The 17,871-nt window shown below is 41.3% G+C and overlaps 2 protein-coding genes across 10 annotated transcripts in view; one reads left to right on the top strand and one right to left on the bottom strand.

Moving 5' to 3' along the window:
- The window catches only part of SLC6A1 (solute carrier family 6 member 1), a 111,504-nt gene extending 95,969 nt beyond the window's left edge, over nucleotides 1-15,535 (top strand). For both annotated transcript variants that reach the window (XM_065074975.1, XM_065074974.1), the window contains 11 exons: nucleotides 217-326; nucleotides 446-578; nucleotides 1,959-2,093; nucleotides 2,211-2,314; nucleotides 2,630-2,754; nucleotides 4,977-5,089; nucleotides 7,144-7,275; nucleotides 7,838-7,940; nucleotides 9,154-9,254; nucleotides 11,320-11,487; nucleotides 13,105-15,535. In XM_065074975.1, the coding sequence (XP_064931047.1) occupies nucleotides 217-326; nucleotides 446-578; nucleotides 1,959-2,093; nucleotides 2,211-2,314; nucleotides 2,630-2,754; nucleotides 4,977-5,089; nucleotides 7,144-7,275; nucleotides 7,838-7,940; nucleotides 9,154-9,254; nucleotides 11,320-11,487; nucleotides 13,105-13,209 (1,329 nt within the window). In that variant the 3' untranslated portion in view covers nucleotides 13,210-15,535. The remainder of the gene's footprint in view (nucleotides 1-216; nucleotides 327-445; nucleotides 579-1,958; nucleotides 2,094-2,210; nucleotides 2,315-2,629; nucleotides 2,755-4,976; nucleotides 5,090-7,143; nucleotides 7,276-7,837; nucleotides 7,941-9,153; nucleotides 9,255-11,319; nucleotides 11,488-13,104) is intronic.
- LOC135580444 (uncharacterized) overlaps nucleotides 5,784-17,871 on the bottom strand; it is a 102,410-nt gene continuing 90,322 nt past the window's right edge. For 4 of the 8 annotated variants that reach the window (XR_010475007.1, XM_065074976.1, XM_065074977.1 and 1 more), the window contains 2 exons: nucleotides 17,521-17,713; nucleotides 5,784-16,993 (listed from right to left, as the gene is read on the bottom strand). Coding sequence is in view for 4 of the 8 variants with exons in the window: in XM_065074976.1 (XP_064931048.1) it covers nucleotides 16,922-16,993; nucleotides 17,521-17,713 (265 nt within the window). In the remaining 4 variants the exon portion in view is untranslated. Of the gene's footprint in view, nucleotides 17,714-17,871 lie in introns of all 8 variants that reach the window. The other 4 variants (XR_010475006.1, XR_010475005.1, XM_065074978.1 and 1 more) reach the window with 3 other exon arrangements.

The following is a 17,871-nucleotide window of genomic DNA, read 5'->3' as shown; positions in this document are numbered from 1 at the left end:
ATTAAAGAAAGGAGGAAATATTTTCACACCCGATGCACACAATTGATAAGAAGTGAAATAAGTTGAGTGGCGGATGTGCAGCACACTGCGTTCCCCAGGGTGCCTAACTCCATATCTATTAGTTCTCCACTCAATTGTCATTTCTAATAAAGAGGGTATTGCTTGCTTGAAAAGCATTTGACTGTTTAGGTTTTTTTCTATTTATTTCTTAAATAGACTCTTCCTTGGAAACACTGTGAGAACCCATGGAACACTGACCGCTGCTTCTCCAATTACACCTTAGCAAACACCACCAACATGACAAGTGCCGTGGTTGAATTCTGGGAGTAAGCTGATAATTTTTCTCTGTATCATTCCTGCGTATATGCAAGGGTCTGCTTGTTATAATTCAAATACCATCTTCTGAATTAGTTGTTAAATACACCATTCTGTTGGCTTATTCTAGACGCAACATGCACCAAATGACTGATGGATTGGAAAAACCAGGGCAAATCCGATGGCCACTAGCAATTACTCTTGCAATTGCCTGGATCCTCGTGTATTTTTGTATCTGGAAGGGGGTAGGCTGGACCGGAAAGGTAAGATTAAAAAGTACTCTAAACAAATTTCAATTAAAAATGCCCTTTTTACCCAAATATTCTGAAAATCCGTGAGGTAAGAGGCACTGGGGATAGTTTTGCTGGCATAGCTCTGTGAAGTATTTCATCTCTAACTTTTTTCAATTGATCCAGCACCATGTTTTTGAAAGCGCTGGCTCCTCTGTATCTCCTCTGTAGCTGGCTCTGACCACAGACTGGGATGGTATGTTCACTTATAGACTTCATGGCTTTGCCAGGTATAAAATTGCCTAAAAATATGTCTGCTTGTTCCTGGGATGAACATCCTAGCTAGTTTGGAGAGCAGCAGAGTGTGGATGCAGCGTTTGGGCTTCAGTGAGAAGGGTGCATTTATTGCACTGCTCTTGCCGCGCTCGGATACATTAGGTGCAGAAGCTGCATCGACATAAGAGCTGCTCCTCCTGTCCTGGTGCACAGGCACATTTCCACGCTCTGCTCCTTGGACTATGCCTAGTTTGAGTGCAAAATAGAATTTACCATGAATTAAAGGAAATTATATTATTGACAGACCTTTCTTCAGGATGAAAGGGCAACAACATCTGATATTGGTATATCTATCTCTCCCTCGCCCCAAAATGACAGGAAGAAATCTGAGGGAAATGAAAAGCCACAGCCGTGAGGCCTGGAGGTAACTGAAGGCTCGGGCTCTAAGGCCTCCAGCCTGGGGTAGAGGACTAGGATTTTTTCACACTGAAAGAATTAATTGTTAGCCTTTGACAAGATAGTTGTAGCTGTGACCCACCTCAAGCTGCACGTTGAACATGGCCTAGTTGAGCTCAGACCCAACTTTATTTCTCCTGTCTGCAAAGGTGGCAAAAAAGGGGCTGATGGTTTGAACTTGACTTCGTAGCATCTCTTTTTATAAGGCTTTTGAAAAAGCAAGAGAGTAGGATCCTGCAGGGCAATTATAGCATGAGATAGATGAGGAGAAAGTGTTTTAAAAACACAAGAGCAGCTGTCTGAGAGCAGGAGAAATAACCTGACAGATGTTGTTCTACAAGCAGGGTAGAAGTACTTGAACCTTGTGCTTTTGGGAGCTCCTCTTGTTGAATACAAAAAAGAAAAGCATGAGCTCATCATGTGAAAATATCCCAGTCCACTATATTCCATCTCCAGGACAGTCAGCAGCAGCCGCCTGCCTTGGAGCCCTGGCCTTGAGGGAATTCTGCAGCAGACAGAATTCCTTTCCACACCAAGCCCGTCCATCAATAAACGCATCGATTTTAAGTCAGCCTCAGTTGCCTGCTACAGTTCTTTTAGGGAGCAAATATTTTCTGAAGTGTTAACACGCACAAATAATTGTTCTTTTGGCACTTACAATGTCTTGTTTCTTCACATCAGGTGGTATATTTCTCTGCTACTTATCCCTATGTTATGCTGCTTATCTTGTTCTTCCGTGGTGTAACACTGCCTGGAGCAAAGGAAGGCATTTTGTTCTATATAACTCCCAACTTCAGCAAGCTCTCAGACTCTGAGGTAAATATTCAATCCTTGTAAACAAAAGTTTCACTACTAACTGTTCACCTTTCAGACATATGACCTGCTCCTCAAGTGCAGAAACAGATTTTTAAAAAAATTATTTCCTGCAATCAGGTTTGGCTGGATGCTGCCACACAGATTTTCTTCTCCTATGGTTTGGGTCTTGGTTCACTGATTGCCCTTGGAAGTTACAACCCTTTCCACAACAATGTTTACAGGTAAGCAGATGACCGCACAGATTACAGTGGCACTTCCCTGTCTCAGCTTGAGCTGGATTCTGTCTTTCTGTGTTATAAATCATTGAAATAAAGTGTAATCTTGGATCTGAATATTAGATGTTATGTCTGACTAGCAATGACTTGTAAAACTGCATTTACACTAATGGGGAAACACTATGACTTGTCTGGCATGAAATGAAACCTGAACTATGAAGTCCTGAATCACGAAAGCTTTTCACAGGAAAGAAGAGTAATATACTGATGAACAGTAGCCTTGCTTTACGGACTGCTTGAAGCATTTTACCTTTATTTCAGGGACTCCATCATAGTGTGCTGCATAAACTCATGCACAAGCATGTTTGCTGGCTTTGTCATCTTCTCCATCGTTGGATTCATGGCTAATGTCACAAAGAGGCCTATTGCAGATGTTGCAGCATCAGGTACTCAGTCTATTATTTTCTAAGTCGTTCAGTGGCATCAGTTATTTTTTGTTTGTACCTTGTATCCAGCTGCTCCATGTAATTGTTCAGAATCCCTCCCTCCAGACATTCCTCAGCTCCCTGTCATTTCAGTCGCCCTTACTGATTGCAAAAAGGAGAGTGTTGGTTCAAACCCCTCAAAGCAGCATCAGCAAAAATCATTTAATGTGGAGCAGACTGCCTGCCTGCCCAGCGCTCGCAAGCCCTTGGTGTGGAGAGCAGACAGGCAGAGACTCATCTTGGGCTGAGGCAATTAGTACTAATCACTGCTACTTACAGGGACAGTGTTTACAAGAGGTGGCAGCACAGTTAGCTGCTTCAGTGCTTAGCTGGGACATCAGATTACGAGTCCCTTGATACAGAAATTCTTAAAAGCAAACCAAAAGGAGGAATGATGGTCGTTATGTTTTAGGAGCCCATATTCTCCAATTCAGTTAGAGTTTGAAATTCCTATTACTGTTTCTTGAGGTTAAGCCCTTTGAGACAGATCCATTTCTCACCTGTTCAGACCTACAGCTGTGATGAAAGTCGTTTTACGCAGGGCAGTGAGGCGTCCGTGGCAGGATTCTGCTGTTGTGTGCAGTTCCTTGTCTGTCTTCCAGCCGAAAACGCTTCCCGCAGCAGAGCAGATGGCTGCCCTGACCCAGCTGGTGCACCAGATCCTCATTTAGCAGTTCTGGCCACAGGGAGGGATCTGATAACTGAAAGCTTGGTTGGAAGTCGCTGGTGGACAAAATATGTCTTACTGTACTAGCAAACACATCCCATTGATGAAATATTCCCCTGGTTAGAAAAGCAGATAATTTAAACCCTAAAAATAATCTTCAAGAAACTACACGTACAAAGAAATGAGGAAAAAAAATGAAATGGCATACACTGTTCTCAAAAAATGCTCTGGAAAGTCAGTGGTGTGTGAAATAAGCTTCTTGGATTTATGTATTTGATACAGATGTAACTATATAAAGACTACACCTGCAAACAAACTCATATTTTTATATCATATTAAGCTCCTAAATGCATTCTAAGGTACCTAGGATAATAGGCTTTTGAAAGATGCATATGACCTCCTATGGCCACCAATTGCAAAAGAAATGGAAGCTTTTAATTAAGGCTTCTATTTCTCTGAGCAAACTCAGAAACTGATGCTGTTTTTAGCGCCCTGAGGCATGTTGTTTTGCGACCTTTTATACAGCTTTGTAAAACAAATAATGTCATTAAAAGCTGTCTGCATTTTGGTAGAATGTGTAACAGAGTAAAATTAAGAACATAGTTATGTTTTTTATTTTGCTTTTACTACTGCCATTTGGAAAGCATTCCAATCATTGCTGCTGCTGCCAGCAAATAGTTGTTTCAAGATCTGCATTTCATTTACTTGGACAATTCAGGTGTCTAATGCCAATCCTTGCTCCACTGGTGTGAAAGCGGTATGTGTCCAGCCAGTTAGCACAGACAGACTGACTTTTAATGAGCTCTGGAAAATCGGATACCCCCTTAGGTGAGGCACACTAATTTTATTTCCCTGATTATTTAGTTTGCTACAAGTTTCACTCTTAACCTGACATCAGCTGGTTTCCAGCTATGCCATGACAATGAAAAGAGCTCCTTTTTTAATAGGAATTTCTATCCTCCTCCTAACACTGTGCACCCCGTCAGCATTTAGCAAGAACACAAATGAAAAGGTTTGCCTGTTTACAGCTATGTAGCTTATTAAAATAAAATGTGTATTACGAGATAATTCATGGAATGGGATAGCAAATGGGAATACTGTTAATGCTGGAAAGGTTCTCCAATTCTGAGCTTTGTTTCTCGATTGTGTGCAAAGCAATGACAGCTATCAGTAACGGCTACAGAGGGAGAGGATGCAACCTTAGCCCAGGAGAACAGTCCCTGTTGTTGCTACACAAAGGGGTCTCTAAGGAGCAGTTTCTGAACTGCATCCAGTATTTTCCTTGGTTCGTTAGTTTTGGGGTGTTTTTTTCTACTATTTGGTTTGGTTCATTTTTAAAGCAAGATCGATGCGCTGACTTGGTCAATGAACACTGATGAAGCTGAGATCTCTGCTCAGATGCTGCATCCTTGGCTGAGTCATTCAAATAAACCTAAACCCTGTGCATCAACAGGAGCAAATAATCACAACACCCCATCAGTCAAACTGACATTTTCTCTCCCGTTTCTCCCCCCAGGCCCTGGACTGGCGTTTCTAGCGTATCCAGAAGCAGTGACACAGTTACCAATTTCTCCTTTGTGGGCAATACTGTTCTTCTCCATGTTGCTTATGCTTGGAATCGACAGTCAGGTAAAACTGCTGTAAAAATTCATAATGAAGACTAATTTTCTGCAAGTGTACAGTACAAGGTTGGCCCCTCTCTGTGCATTCTGCACTGCCAGCAGGAAGTGGTGCAGAATGGTTTCAGGAATAATCAGATATATAGTAAGAGGAAAGGAAAGACTAAGAGGTTCAGGGAGCCTAGGAAGTCAAAAACTGATACTAAGACACTTTGTCCTTTTAATGAACTATTGGAAGCATATACAAAATGTGCAGAGAATTTATTCTGCAGGCAAAAGGAACTTTCTTTGAAATCTTAACCATTCAATCACAATATTAAAAATAGCTTTGCAATGGTTGTCAATGTGGAAGACACTGGGATATCTACAAGATGTAGATGCCACAAATATTCCTGAAAGGTGACTTCAGAATTTACCCCTTATAACAAAAAACATGCAGCACACATTTCATTTTAAGCATATGAATGTCAGGAGCAAATTCAGGAGGGAACAGGCTCATTACTGAGGACGTTCTGCATCTTAGCATGTTCTGAAATCACTTTCCAGTGCTAAAGATCAAGACTTGTTTGGTTCAGGCCTTGGCTAAGTGTTATAGATGGGATCTGACAAGTGGAAATCAATGGAAGGGTGCAACCTAGAGGTTTTGCAAATCCAAATAAGATATTCTTCAGGGTTACTGTCTAGATTAAATAATTAAGTCAATGCAATCTTTAAAAGAAGTTTATTGCACAATCAACAAAAAAGCACATAAAACAAGCGAAGCACTTCACATGCTACAAAGGACTATGTCCAACAAAAGCATTCATTCATCAGTAGTAATTTTTCAGCAGGTAGCAAATGTATGGTAAGCACTAAGGAAAGCAGCCTGCCTTGTTTTGCAAAGCGTCCTCTGAGGCCTTTGTCAGGATGTCCCCGCTGAAATGTTTGCTCATTTGCAAGAGGCCGATTAGCGGCAGATGTGTCAAACCAACACCTGACAGGTACTGGCACAGTCTTCACCACATCAAGGAACAGCAGAACTACTCGCTTAGTGCCGTGCTAGTCTTTCAGTAGATTAAATCCATCTTTTTCTATAAATCCAAGCTGACTTCAGCCTGGAAACCAAAATACAAAGAGACCAAGAGGGCATTTTATCCTGGAACATGAAAGGAAGGTGAAAATATGTATTTTCTGCATCTTTGTTTTCAATAAGCTTCAGGCTTGACATTAGAACCTATTGCTCAGTCTAGGGGGAAACTACTGTGAAATTAATTGGGTCAAAAATATTCTTGAAAGAACTTGTCTCTAGGCAACTAACAGCTGAGGAAAGTAGTCTAATATTATTAAAAAGAATATATATCTACAGGCTGTCATGCTTTCTTCATTTTCTGTCCATCAGTGAAACATTTCATATGCTAGAATTTATAGGAACTGTAGCTATTGGTTAAATTCTGATTGCACTGCTGGAATTTAATAAGATTTTACATACACTCTGGTTTTCATTATTTCAGCCATCATAATGATAACATTTAATTTGAATATATACATACAGAAAAACTCTGAAGTATGGCCTTGCTTTCTGTTTGGAGGACCACATCCCCAGCTAAAGCCTTTTCTGGGGATACAAAAAGTATTTTATTTATTAACATTATGTATGAGACTCAGTCTCATGTCTTTAACCTTCATCTTGAAGCACTAAGCTAATTAGACTTTTTGTGTCTATTGGCTTTCCTGTATGTGAGTAAATCACAGAAAGAAGTGTAAGTTTTTTAAGGATCTGGGGGTCGAAGCCTTCAACTGTAGGTTGATCATCTTCTGTCACAAGAACAAGCACTTTACGTTCATAAAGCGCATGCTGTAGTTCATAGTTTGGGATGCTGAGTGTTTTTCTAGCTGGAAACCTCTTTGCACAGAAACAAGGACCTTCAGCAGCACTGCTTCCACTCAAGTCAAGTGAATTTTCATTTATCGTTTCATGCATGCAGCCTTAGGCCAGTGATGAGTACTATTGAAAACTCCTCTCCTAAATGTAACCCTGCTGTTGGAGCGCATCGTGTCATGGTTTACTTCTGACCTTACTTGCAGTTTTGCACTGTGGAAGGATTCATAACAGCTTTGGTGGACGAGTTTCCGAAGTTGCTGCGCAATCGCAGAGAAATCTTCATTGCTGTCGTGTGCATTGTCTCCTATCTGATAGGGCTGTCCAATATTACTCAGGTATGTGCTGCAGAAGAACGTGATCTTGTGTCTGGCATACAATGTCTGTCTTTCTCCCTGTCCCTGCTCCAACCAGGAGCCGTTGCAAACCACTGAAGTGGCCGGGATCTATCATCAGCAGTATTTAAAGCCTTCAGGCAGCAGACATTAAGTGTAAAATGCCTGTAGTCCACAGATGCAGTTTGTCCTTCTTCATGGTTCAGGTGACAAGAAAATACACATCTCTGCAGCCTGTCTCACAGTCCCAGAGGCAGTAGCTGGGGATGTTCTCCATTGCTTCCCATGATCTACGACATTGCTAATTGTTTGAGGGAAAAGATTGAATTATTGAACAAAAAGGAATAAAGTGAAGTCAAACCAATTAATTCAACTCCAGCAGTGATCTAATCTTTGTCAGTATTGACCTCAAGTGTTGTAAGAGTTTAACTTGTCAACTTTAATTAATTTACATTAATTTGTCCCTAACCTGTTTGCCACTGTTAGTTTGTAGCTTGCATTTTAATCTGTCTTGAAATTGGAGTCCTTACTATTTATTTCAACGCTTCCTTCTTGTATGTTTTAGGGTGGAATCTATGTGTTCAAGCTTTTTGACTACTACTCTGCCAGTGGAATGAGTCTCTTGTTCCTCGTATTCTTTGAGTGCATCTCGATATCCTGGTGCTATGGTAAACAATATTTTTTTACTTTTTCCATAAGTTTTACACATCATAAGGATACATAATCTGCTGATCTGTTCTTTTGTCTGTGCCCATGCCGAGAGCGGAACTGAAACTGGCCTTGTTTTATGTGCACATAATTCCATTGAGTACTCGGATTTGGCTTGTGGAAGGTACTTCTGCCTCTTTAAAACACCCGCTATAAACACATTTCAGGAACACTAAATAGGTGATGTCTCCCTCTTTTTGTTCCCACCCCCTTCCTTGGAAAGCCTGGATCTTCAGAGGTGTTAGGTGCTGCTCTTCTCAACACAATGACTTGGGTCTTTGGACTTTGTTATGTTTCCAGAAATGACTGTCACTCTAGGATCGTACAGGCTCCTTGGTCAGTTATATCTGGCATAACTTCCCTAAAATATTCAGAAATCTGGCCTGATAGGCTCTGGATATAAAGAGTAATGAAGGTGTATCGTATGCTTGCCCCAGAGTATGTGTGAATTTGACCTTAGTTCTGTGTTAGCAAGACCAAGGACCTGCTCCCATGATTACAAAACTGATTCAGCACTAGATAACGGAAGTCTTTCTGCTGTCTTTTGATGGGCTTAAGAGACGGAACAGCATTGTGTAGGGGACTGATGCTGCACATGAATCCAGCAAATGGAAAAATACACTAGCTAAAAAAAAACGAAGAAAAACGCAAAGTTATAAATAATATGATAGACATACCTTTTAGGAGCTGATGGAGTGCTGGTAGGTAACAGCAGAAGCAGAAGGGCTACTCTTTGATTTCATATGCAGTTTATGGTGGTGTGCATATATCCACACAGAGTGAAGCTGGTTAATGCTAGGAGGAATTTATTAATTTAATTTAATTTGTAAAATATAATTCTAAATCTCTCATTCTAATAACAGTTAGAATTGAAATTAAGCAAGGGCAATTTATCACATCTGACCTTCAGATGTACAGACTTCTTCAGCCTGTGCATGGGAACCAGTTTGCTGGTCGCTAATTAATTATAATGTGGAATATCAAGAACAAAGGATTCTTGGTGCTTCTAAGTTTGCACATTTCTTTCCCATTCAAAGAGGTGAAAAGTTATCCTGGGGTCTGTACAGAACTTCCAGATATAGCTTATCATTTATGATGGTGTCTCTCAAAGCCACTTTCAATTGAATCAATTATGTGATATGTTTCTATATTGTTTCTTATTTCTATATTTAGGTGTTAATAGATTTTATGACAACATCCAAGAGATGGTGGGATACAGACCCTGCATCTGGTGGAAACTCTGCTGGTCATTTTTCACTCCTATCATTGTGGCAGTAAGGAACAAACTTTTCTTATATGATTCAAAGCATGTAAATTGTCATTTCCACCCCTGCAGGTTCACCTTAAAAAAGGAATGAGGTCAGAGTTAAGGATTTGAGCAATGCCATTGAAGGCAATAGGCACAACCCAGTGTCATTGGAGGGAGCCTGTGCCCTAAGAAAAGAAGTCCTGTGCAATTTTGTGATTTGTGTTAGTCCTCTGGAAATGGTAACTTGTCAAGAGTTTGATTGGCAGAGATAGAAAACTGTGAGAAACAAATTTTGACCATCTGTTGTATTCTCAGATAAAATGTAGCAATCTCGGAAGTCCAAATTTTCCATATACACAAGAATGGCCACACTTTGTAACCTGAATTCCTTCACAGGCACTATTCTGGTAACACACTAGCATTATCAACTGATTATAAACTGATGTTCTTCTCTCATGGGATTCTGTGGAATATATTACCCAGTTTGTACTGTGTTGCTACTGTTTTTTTCTGGCAAACCTTGCAAGGATTTTGTGCACTGCAAACACAGTGTGTAGTCTTTTCCCGATTTTAAACTTTTGATCCAGTTAAGCCCATAGAGTACTTTTTGAAATAATAAGCAAAGAAATGCAGATTTACTACACATAGTGTAGTAAAACCCAGAGGCAATATAAAAAAACTCTACTACTACACATGACACAATACTTCTCAGTCGCTGATAGGTCTCTGATATTCCCACATAGGCAGCCCAAGGCCATAGAAAAGCAAACAAAAAGCACTAAAGAGAGGTGCAAAAATGTGTTATACTGAGAGTTCCTTGATTCTTCTCTACCCAGAGGAAGGCGGCTTCCATTTTTTGAAAAAGAGTGTTGAGGAAGGCACAAAAATGCATTTTGGTTGTTTCAGTGGTACAGTAAGAGGATGCCCAGCGTTGTTGGTACAACTTACCAGATTTCTCCTGTCTTGTAAAGTCTTCAACAGAATTAGTTGTCCAGTGCAAGTTCACAGGTGGCAGTGATGTGCCGATAAAATCCACCGCACCACGTTCTCCTCTCTGGGAACATGTTCTGCACGAGGCCTGAACTGCGGATCAGAATGAGCTGCCGCCTTTGCTGGTTCAGCTGAGCAGCTTTCCCTGGTTTAGACATTTGAAGCAGGCTGGGATGGAGGTCTTCCTTGGGAACTTAAAGGAAAAATACTGTGTTTGCAGGTCCTTTCTTCGAAAACAACCCAAAAAGCAGTCCCCAAGTGCTGCTGCTCAGTGGTACAGTACACGTGTACGCAGGTATTATTCCCCAGGACCCCCAGCTTCCCCAATAGTCCCTTCCCTCTGGTTTTGTGCAGGTTCTCTGAGGACTCTACTAGTACCAGGGCATTCCCTGTACCAGCACACTGGATAATCTGAGATGCAGGTTATGTATGGGAAAATATAGTGTTAACTGGAAACATTAATTTTGCTAAGAAGCTTCTTGGGAAGCTATCTCCTCGTCTCCTGTTATTGAAAAATTCAAAATGTTTTTTGAGTTTCGTAAGTTCTGTTATACAGAGAAATGTTCCTGAACTGCAGGTTCTATGCTGACTGCCCTCGTTTTCCATCACACATTTCATCAGAGGACCTGAACAACGTCAAAGCCTCTGGGCCGAGCACTCTTAGGTGGCGATAGAGAGGTCAGTGCAGAGCCAGGCTTGAAAGAACATTTCTTATTGCGAGCCTCCAGCAGCCTGTTGCTGACTGGTACAGTAGAGCTGGACCAATACTGTTATTCCAATAGGAAAGTTAGTGGAAACAAACAAACTTCCCAATTTCAGAATGACCGTGATTTGCAGATTCCCAGGCTGGAGGTGAAGCCAGTGGGGCTGTGAGCAGCACAGGGGCTGACATGTGCCTGTTTGCTGCCACCTCCACCTGGAAGACCGGCCGGTTCCATCCACAAGCCAGTGCCCGGTGGCCATCACCAGGGACCAAAGGACCATTTTCTCCTTGGCTAGGTGTAAAGGCGGCTTGAGCTCCAAGTCAGTCCAGAAAAACCCTAGAACATGGAAGATTCAGGAAATCTCATTCAAATCTTCTTTTCCACTGTATTTTGCAGGGAGTATTTATCTTCAGTGCCGTCCAAATGACTCCCCTCACGATGGGAACTTATGTTTTCCCAAAATGGGGCCAAGGAGTTGGCTGGTTCATGGCTTTGTCTTCTATGGTGCTGATACCAGGATATATGGCTTACATGTTTCTAACCCTGAAAGGCTCCTTAAAACAGGTAAGTCTCCCTTTTTTCCCTGAGTGCATGATTTCATCTTGTGAGACCTGTGCACACTGATAAAAGATTACCAGGCAGTTACTTTCTACGATATCTTTCCTGTGGCCTTACTTGCTTAGAACAGTTATTTTTCATTGAGCTCAAAACCACAAAAACAAGTACCAGAGAAAAGACAAGACAGCGTCTGGTACCATCTGTTGTTAAACATAATTCACTGCATCGAATGTGGTCCTTTCCTGTGGGCTTTGACAGTTCCAGAAGTTTGCATCCCAGCTCTTTACACCTAGAAAACAAAGTAGCGGTTTACAAAATATGTACATTTCTCCTTATTAATGCAAGATGTACTGTCGTGGATCAAGTGAGGCACTGCTCTAAGGAATGGCAATCAACTCTTAGGACTAAGCCCACATCATTCTTGGTTTCCACGTGCCTGCTCACAGTGACCCTATTTAGCATCGTCCTGCGATACTGTCTGAGATTTTATTTGCTGCGTTACACCTGTTCCAAGTGCCAGCAGCTGCAGCTGGGAGAAAGTTCATGTAAAATCCTGGGAGTGTTTGTAATGCTTATGCTGCACTTCCCTTTAGTCTTTATTTAAGGCATTTCAGTTATGGCATGAAGGACATGAGAGGCCTTTTTCTCGCAGCACTGTGCTCTTAGCCTCTCCCGATTACTCATTCCAGCTGTTCAAAGGAGACGGCGCTTCCCACGTGAGAGAGGCATTCTGTGGCTTAAATCCATTTTAAGGTCTGAAGAGAAATGCTGCTAAAGGAGTGTGAAATGTTTAACGAGGTTATTGACAAGCATGTTGTTTATTAATTATTGCCAAACTTAATTTTTTTTAATCTGGGTGCATCCTCAGCTTTCCCTCTCCAGCCAATCATCTCATTCTGTGCATAACAGATACTTCCTCAGCACAAGTACAGAAACACACGTCTCTGTCCTCTGTGACTGGGGGAGTGAAAGATTGTCTAAAGGAATTTGTCAGAATTTCTGGAATATTCTCAAATCAGCTGACAGAGCAATCTTTGCAAGGAGACAGATGATCTTAAGCAGAATTGACGAGCAACGCCTCATGAATTGTTCAGATTTTGATCCAAATACTTGTCTTCAGCAAATTTCAAAAGACTCAGTGATGCTTCAGAGCAGTCTACCAAAAAACATTTTCCCCTCTGTTCTTAGCGCCTACGTTTTTAATATATTTTGCTTGGTCTTATGGAAATGTTTGTGTGCAAATGCAGAACTGTTGCTCTAAAATGTAGCTGCTGCTTGAACAGTGTTGTATAAGGCCACAGTAAAAGTTACTAATCTCAGCCTTGCTGTGGATTAAGGTCTAATTTTTGGAGGAATTGACACACGATCATTACATAATAGGAGGAGCCCACACCGCTCACAGGCTTGAATGATCAAAACTGGGCTCTCCCTTCTTTCTTTTCTTCTCCTTTCCCTTCTTTCTTTTCTTCTCTCTCCTCTCCCTTCTCCTCTGTTCCCCAGCCATGCTCAGCTTCTACCATTTGCTTGTGGTCTTTGAGCTCCATGTCATGGGCAGAACCCAGCTAAGACGGGTTGTAGTATATGTGACTTACTGCCTCACATTGACTGTTGTTCTTTAAACAGCGCATCCAAGTCATGATTCAGCCAAGTGAAGACATCACTCATCCCGAAAACGGGCCAGACCAGGCCCAACAGAGCAACTCTGCTAACAAGGAAGCCTACATCTAAACATCTGTATTGTAAAAGTACCAATACTACTCCAGAAATACAAAAAAATATGGTTGAATATGACCACAAATTTATGTCTGAGAATATAATTACCTACCTCTAGTGGCAAAAAAAAAGAAAAAAACAAAAAGAAAAAAAAAAAAAAGAAAAGAGGTCATCTCCACTGTAATGGAATCGCCATGGGTATGATCCGACCACTGCGCGAGCTCAGATGGTGACGGTGTTTTGTGTTCTCTGGCAATCCACAGACTGTTAATGTTTTTATCCTTTCACAATAATAGTCGCATATCTCTGAATTTGTAAATTGATGTGCCAAGACCTTTTTAATCTACCTTTTAGCACGACTATTTGAAGTTTTGTGCTGCTGATTTTTTTTTTAGTAGATGATTATCAATATTTCTTACGGCTGAATCCCAAGACTGTTATTTCTGACTTTGCAGGAGTAAAATTAAGTTAGGAATTGTTTTGTACAAGAGAATGGAGTATTTTGTAAACAGATGACTTCCAGTGAAAAAGTCTGCCCTTAAAATTTGCTTCAGCCAAGGCCGGCGAGGGGGAAGCGGCTTCCTGCATGCCCGGCAGTCTCAGCAGCCTTTACAAACAGTCCCGGTGTAAATTCAGTTTTATGGCTCCTTGTGGCTGTAAACGCCATCTGGACTTGGCCTTTCAGGATCATTTTCAAATAAGATCATAAATTTCTTTTAAAAAATAAGTATACTGGTTTTTTATCAAAAGAACATATCTTTGTGGGTCAGTACTACATGATTCACACACGTTAGAGGCAAAAATATGACTTCTAACGTTTTTAGCAAAACGAGAGGTAATATCCAAGAGCTCTTAAAGATTCCCAGGAGTAAAAGAAATACAAAGTATTTGCAATTCAAGCTCAGAATACTTGAGCTTTTATTATGCTGTTATTATTCTACTATTATTGCATTGCCACCAAACTAGAAACCAAAACAATGGCTTAAAAATTCTAATTTAGGGTTTAATTCACAACTGTTCTTTTTAATTCGTTCAAGGACCTTTAACCATTTTTAATAAGCAACTTAAAAAATACGAATCGTTAGCACTTTGGAAACAGTTTTATTTTGATTTACATATGATTTGTGGTGACGAAGGCACGAGGAAAAGCTATTGCAATCATCTATCCAAATCTCCGCTCTGGGCCGAGGCTGCATTTGCCACCCAGCTCGAAAGCCCCTTCGGCTGCCGGAGCTTCTTCCCTGTGTGGAAAATGCAGCGGTTGGCCCCGGATGGGATTTCTCGTTTGGCAGCTATTTGACAGACACAAAGGATGATGGAAAATGCAGTTAGTTGATGTTTGATTGTAAATGACTGTGACAGAACTGTGCAATGAAACATGCTTTTCAGCAACTTTTTGTGCAACGTACAATGTTAGATAGCACAATTTATGTAGAACTACTACGTGAAAAACATGTTAACTGTGAATGTTGGGTTTTTTGTTGTTTTTGTCTGAAGGTGACAAACGTTCTTGCAATAAGGTATTATTCTCAGAATGTCAAGCACATTATTGTAGAAATAATATATATACAATACACATGTATTTCAAACTACATCATAAAAATCTCAGAGTATGTTTGGTAGATTCTAAACTGTTTCATACATGGATCAATTGTAAAATACTATGAGATCTAAGCTACATCCTACATGGCTATAGCTGAAATGCAAAAGTCCTGTAAGTCTTTGGGATTTAGAGGAAAACCGTACATCCTACGCAGACATTATACATGATACATACACATTATAATTGTGAATTTCATTAGACTAAGAATAACAATTCCAACTTTATTGTTTAATGTAATCAAGTCCCATGTTGTTCTAAGAAAAATGCAGTATTTAATGTTTGATTGTAAACAATTTATGACAGATGTTTGACAGACCTGCTCTTTAGCAAAAAGCTGTACAAACGTATCACATAGCACAAACTAGTGTTGTAGAACTACTGTGTGTAAACTGTGAATAGCTGTATCTTTTTTGTAGTACTTGCCCTAAAAAAAAAGATTATTGTATGATCATATATGCTTTTTGCAATAAGGAAATATCTGAACACCAAGCAAATCTATCTCTATATAAAAAAATATATATGTAATATATACATATTCAAAAGTATATACAGAGCCTGTTTAAAAGAGTACAGTATTATTTAGTAAATTGCAACCTGTTCTATGGACCAAATGTAAAATATTTATAAATTAAGATGCATTTTAAATGTCTATAAATGGTGTCATAATTAAAGCACGATTGTTATGTAAGTTTCCAAGAGTTTAGAGGAAAAAGAATAAAGGTTATATTATACATTAAATTCAGAATTATGCAGTCTTTCATTGGACAAAAACCAACGTGTGTTGTTCTTTGTGAAGCAAGTGCTAAATGTTACATAAATGTGTATATGTGTGTATATATGTAAAATGTCCTTTAAATATCGAAATGCTGTATCACACTTGTGTGGAATTAATCCATACCACTATTTCTATAGTTTGGTTGGGATGTGCAGCTGCTATTCAGGAAGCTGAAGAGGTGACAGCTGCTGCCCCCGGCTGAAGCCCATGGGCTGCTGGAACAGTGGCCTGTACTAAACAAACATGATATGTTTTACAGAAAAACTCATGGTTCTCTGTATCAGCTGCCATTGAAGTAAGAGATGTTGAGCAAGTTGCACAGCCGCCTGCGCTACAGCTGCGTCTGTGCTGCTGAGGAGCTGCCTGTGCTCTGAATTCAGTTATCTAACTACAAAAATGGAGCGGGACATCATGCTGGGAAATTGTCTAAGCAATTTAGAGAACATGATTGGAATTGAAAACGCTCCTGATAGAAGCGTCTAAAACCATAGACTTCAAATTCCTCATGCCGACCTCAGAAAGGAGCACTCAGACCGACCCGCAGCCGGCGAGGGCAGATCTGAGCTGCCGCTGCGGCTCTGAACAGGCTGGGGAGGGAGGGAAGATCGCAGATTGTTCTGGAAATGGGTGCAGGAGAAACTTTGATGCTTCTCAAATACAGAGGAAAAATGAAACCATCTTTTACTGGCTAGTTGGTGGGTGTTACGGACTGTGTTCATGGCCTGCTGCTTTCACTACGTATTGTAAGAGAAAGGGCGAGTGTTGCACTGGAGAGGGGCGGCCGTGCTGGTGAGTGCCGAGCGGCAGCGCGAGGGGCAAAGGACGGCAGAAGAAAAGGAAGCTAGTTGAAGGATATTGCGTTAGTGCTGTGATATTTCCATGTTCTCCCGGAGGAATTTTCTCTTGCTGTGCTGCAGAAATCCCGACAGCAATTCAACAAGAAAAATGCAAATAAGGTCACTTCTTCCCTCCAGGACTGCAGGACGCCTGGAGAGAAATCCATGTCCTTGCTCGTCAGGAGTATTAGTTCAGCTACATGTGCTTTTATTCTAAAATAACACTATATTGCTTTGGGGTTTTGTTTTGTTTTTTCTTTTTGATTGTTTTAAGCCTGACTATTTCTGTTTTGTTATGCTCAGGCCGCAATAGCATTACGATTAACCACTGAAATCACTCAGCTCGCACTGTTGGTGGGTTCTGTGCACTCAAGTGCAGCCACCTTGGCCCGGCCACACGCAGAGGCAGCAGCTCCCGCTGCCAACACCTCCGTACTCACCACCACATCTGGCAGCTGCCACCGGACCCACCTGGGAGCAGCAGAAGTGGGTGGCACTGAAACACTTGGACATTCACGTCTTGGTCCTTTTCGCTTCAGGAAAGATTCCCACGGAAGAGGAAACCGAAGGCCATTGTACAAACACCTACAGACACAGACAGACAGACGGAGTGAGGGGAGCAGCACCACCAGAGCCTCATGTCCCACGAACCGAACTGATGGAGCTGAGATGGAGCTGCAGCAGCTGCCAAACAGCTGTAGCTGCTGCTCTCAGCTCAGTGTTTGTGAGTCTACCAAACCACCACAAGTGCACCAGTTTCACTGCAAGAAGAAAGGATTTATATTCTAAAGGTGGCTTTTACAGTTTGGTTTCTGAGTTTTTGGTTGGTTGGTTGGTGTGTTTTCTTGTGGGTTATTTTTTCCTTTCCACTTCTTTCCCAGCTTCTCACACTGCTCAGAATCATCATCTGGTTAAAAACCAAACCAAACCAAACCACCAAACACCACCACCAAAACCAAACACCGCCCCCCCCCAAAAAAAAAAACACCCCACAAACAGAAGACACCAACCCCAAAAAAATCCCTCTTACATGCTACAGATAGATATATATGGCCAGTTATTCCTCATGTCCAGAGAGGGCCCTGAAGGAACAGTGGCAACTTCTGCAGTACCTTCGGCTCATCAGCCTTGTCCTCACCGTCTCTTCCTCCCCTCTCCGGGCCCCACGGTGTCTGTGCAGCAGCTGTGACAGCGGCAGGTGTCACTCGCATCTTCTCCAGGCAAAGCAGCCCCTCAGCACCCGCACGGAGAGACAGTGATGACGAGGAAGATGAATGGCGGTGAAGATCTTCATGACAAGTGGCGCTGACGGAACAGAAAGATGTTTAGAATAGAACAGATAAGAATGGGGTGGGAGGGAGGGGTTTACCTACATGCTATTTTGCTTGCTTTTTCCAGTCTAATTATGCCCTACTGAAATTTAAAAAAACATATATATATATATTAGAGCACTAAGGGGAATT

Source organism: Columba livia, chromosome 10 (genome assembly GCF_036013475.1).
Source record: "Columba livia isolate bColLiv1 breed racing homer chromosome 10, bColLiv1.pat.W.v2, whole genome shotgun sequence".
In the NCBI taxonomy this organism is placed as follows: Eukaryota; Metazoa; Chordata; class Aves; order Columbiformes; family Columbidae; genus Columba; species Columba livia.
Note: the sequence above shows the minus strand (reverse complement) of the source record. Positions and strands in the feature narration are given on the sequence as shown.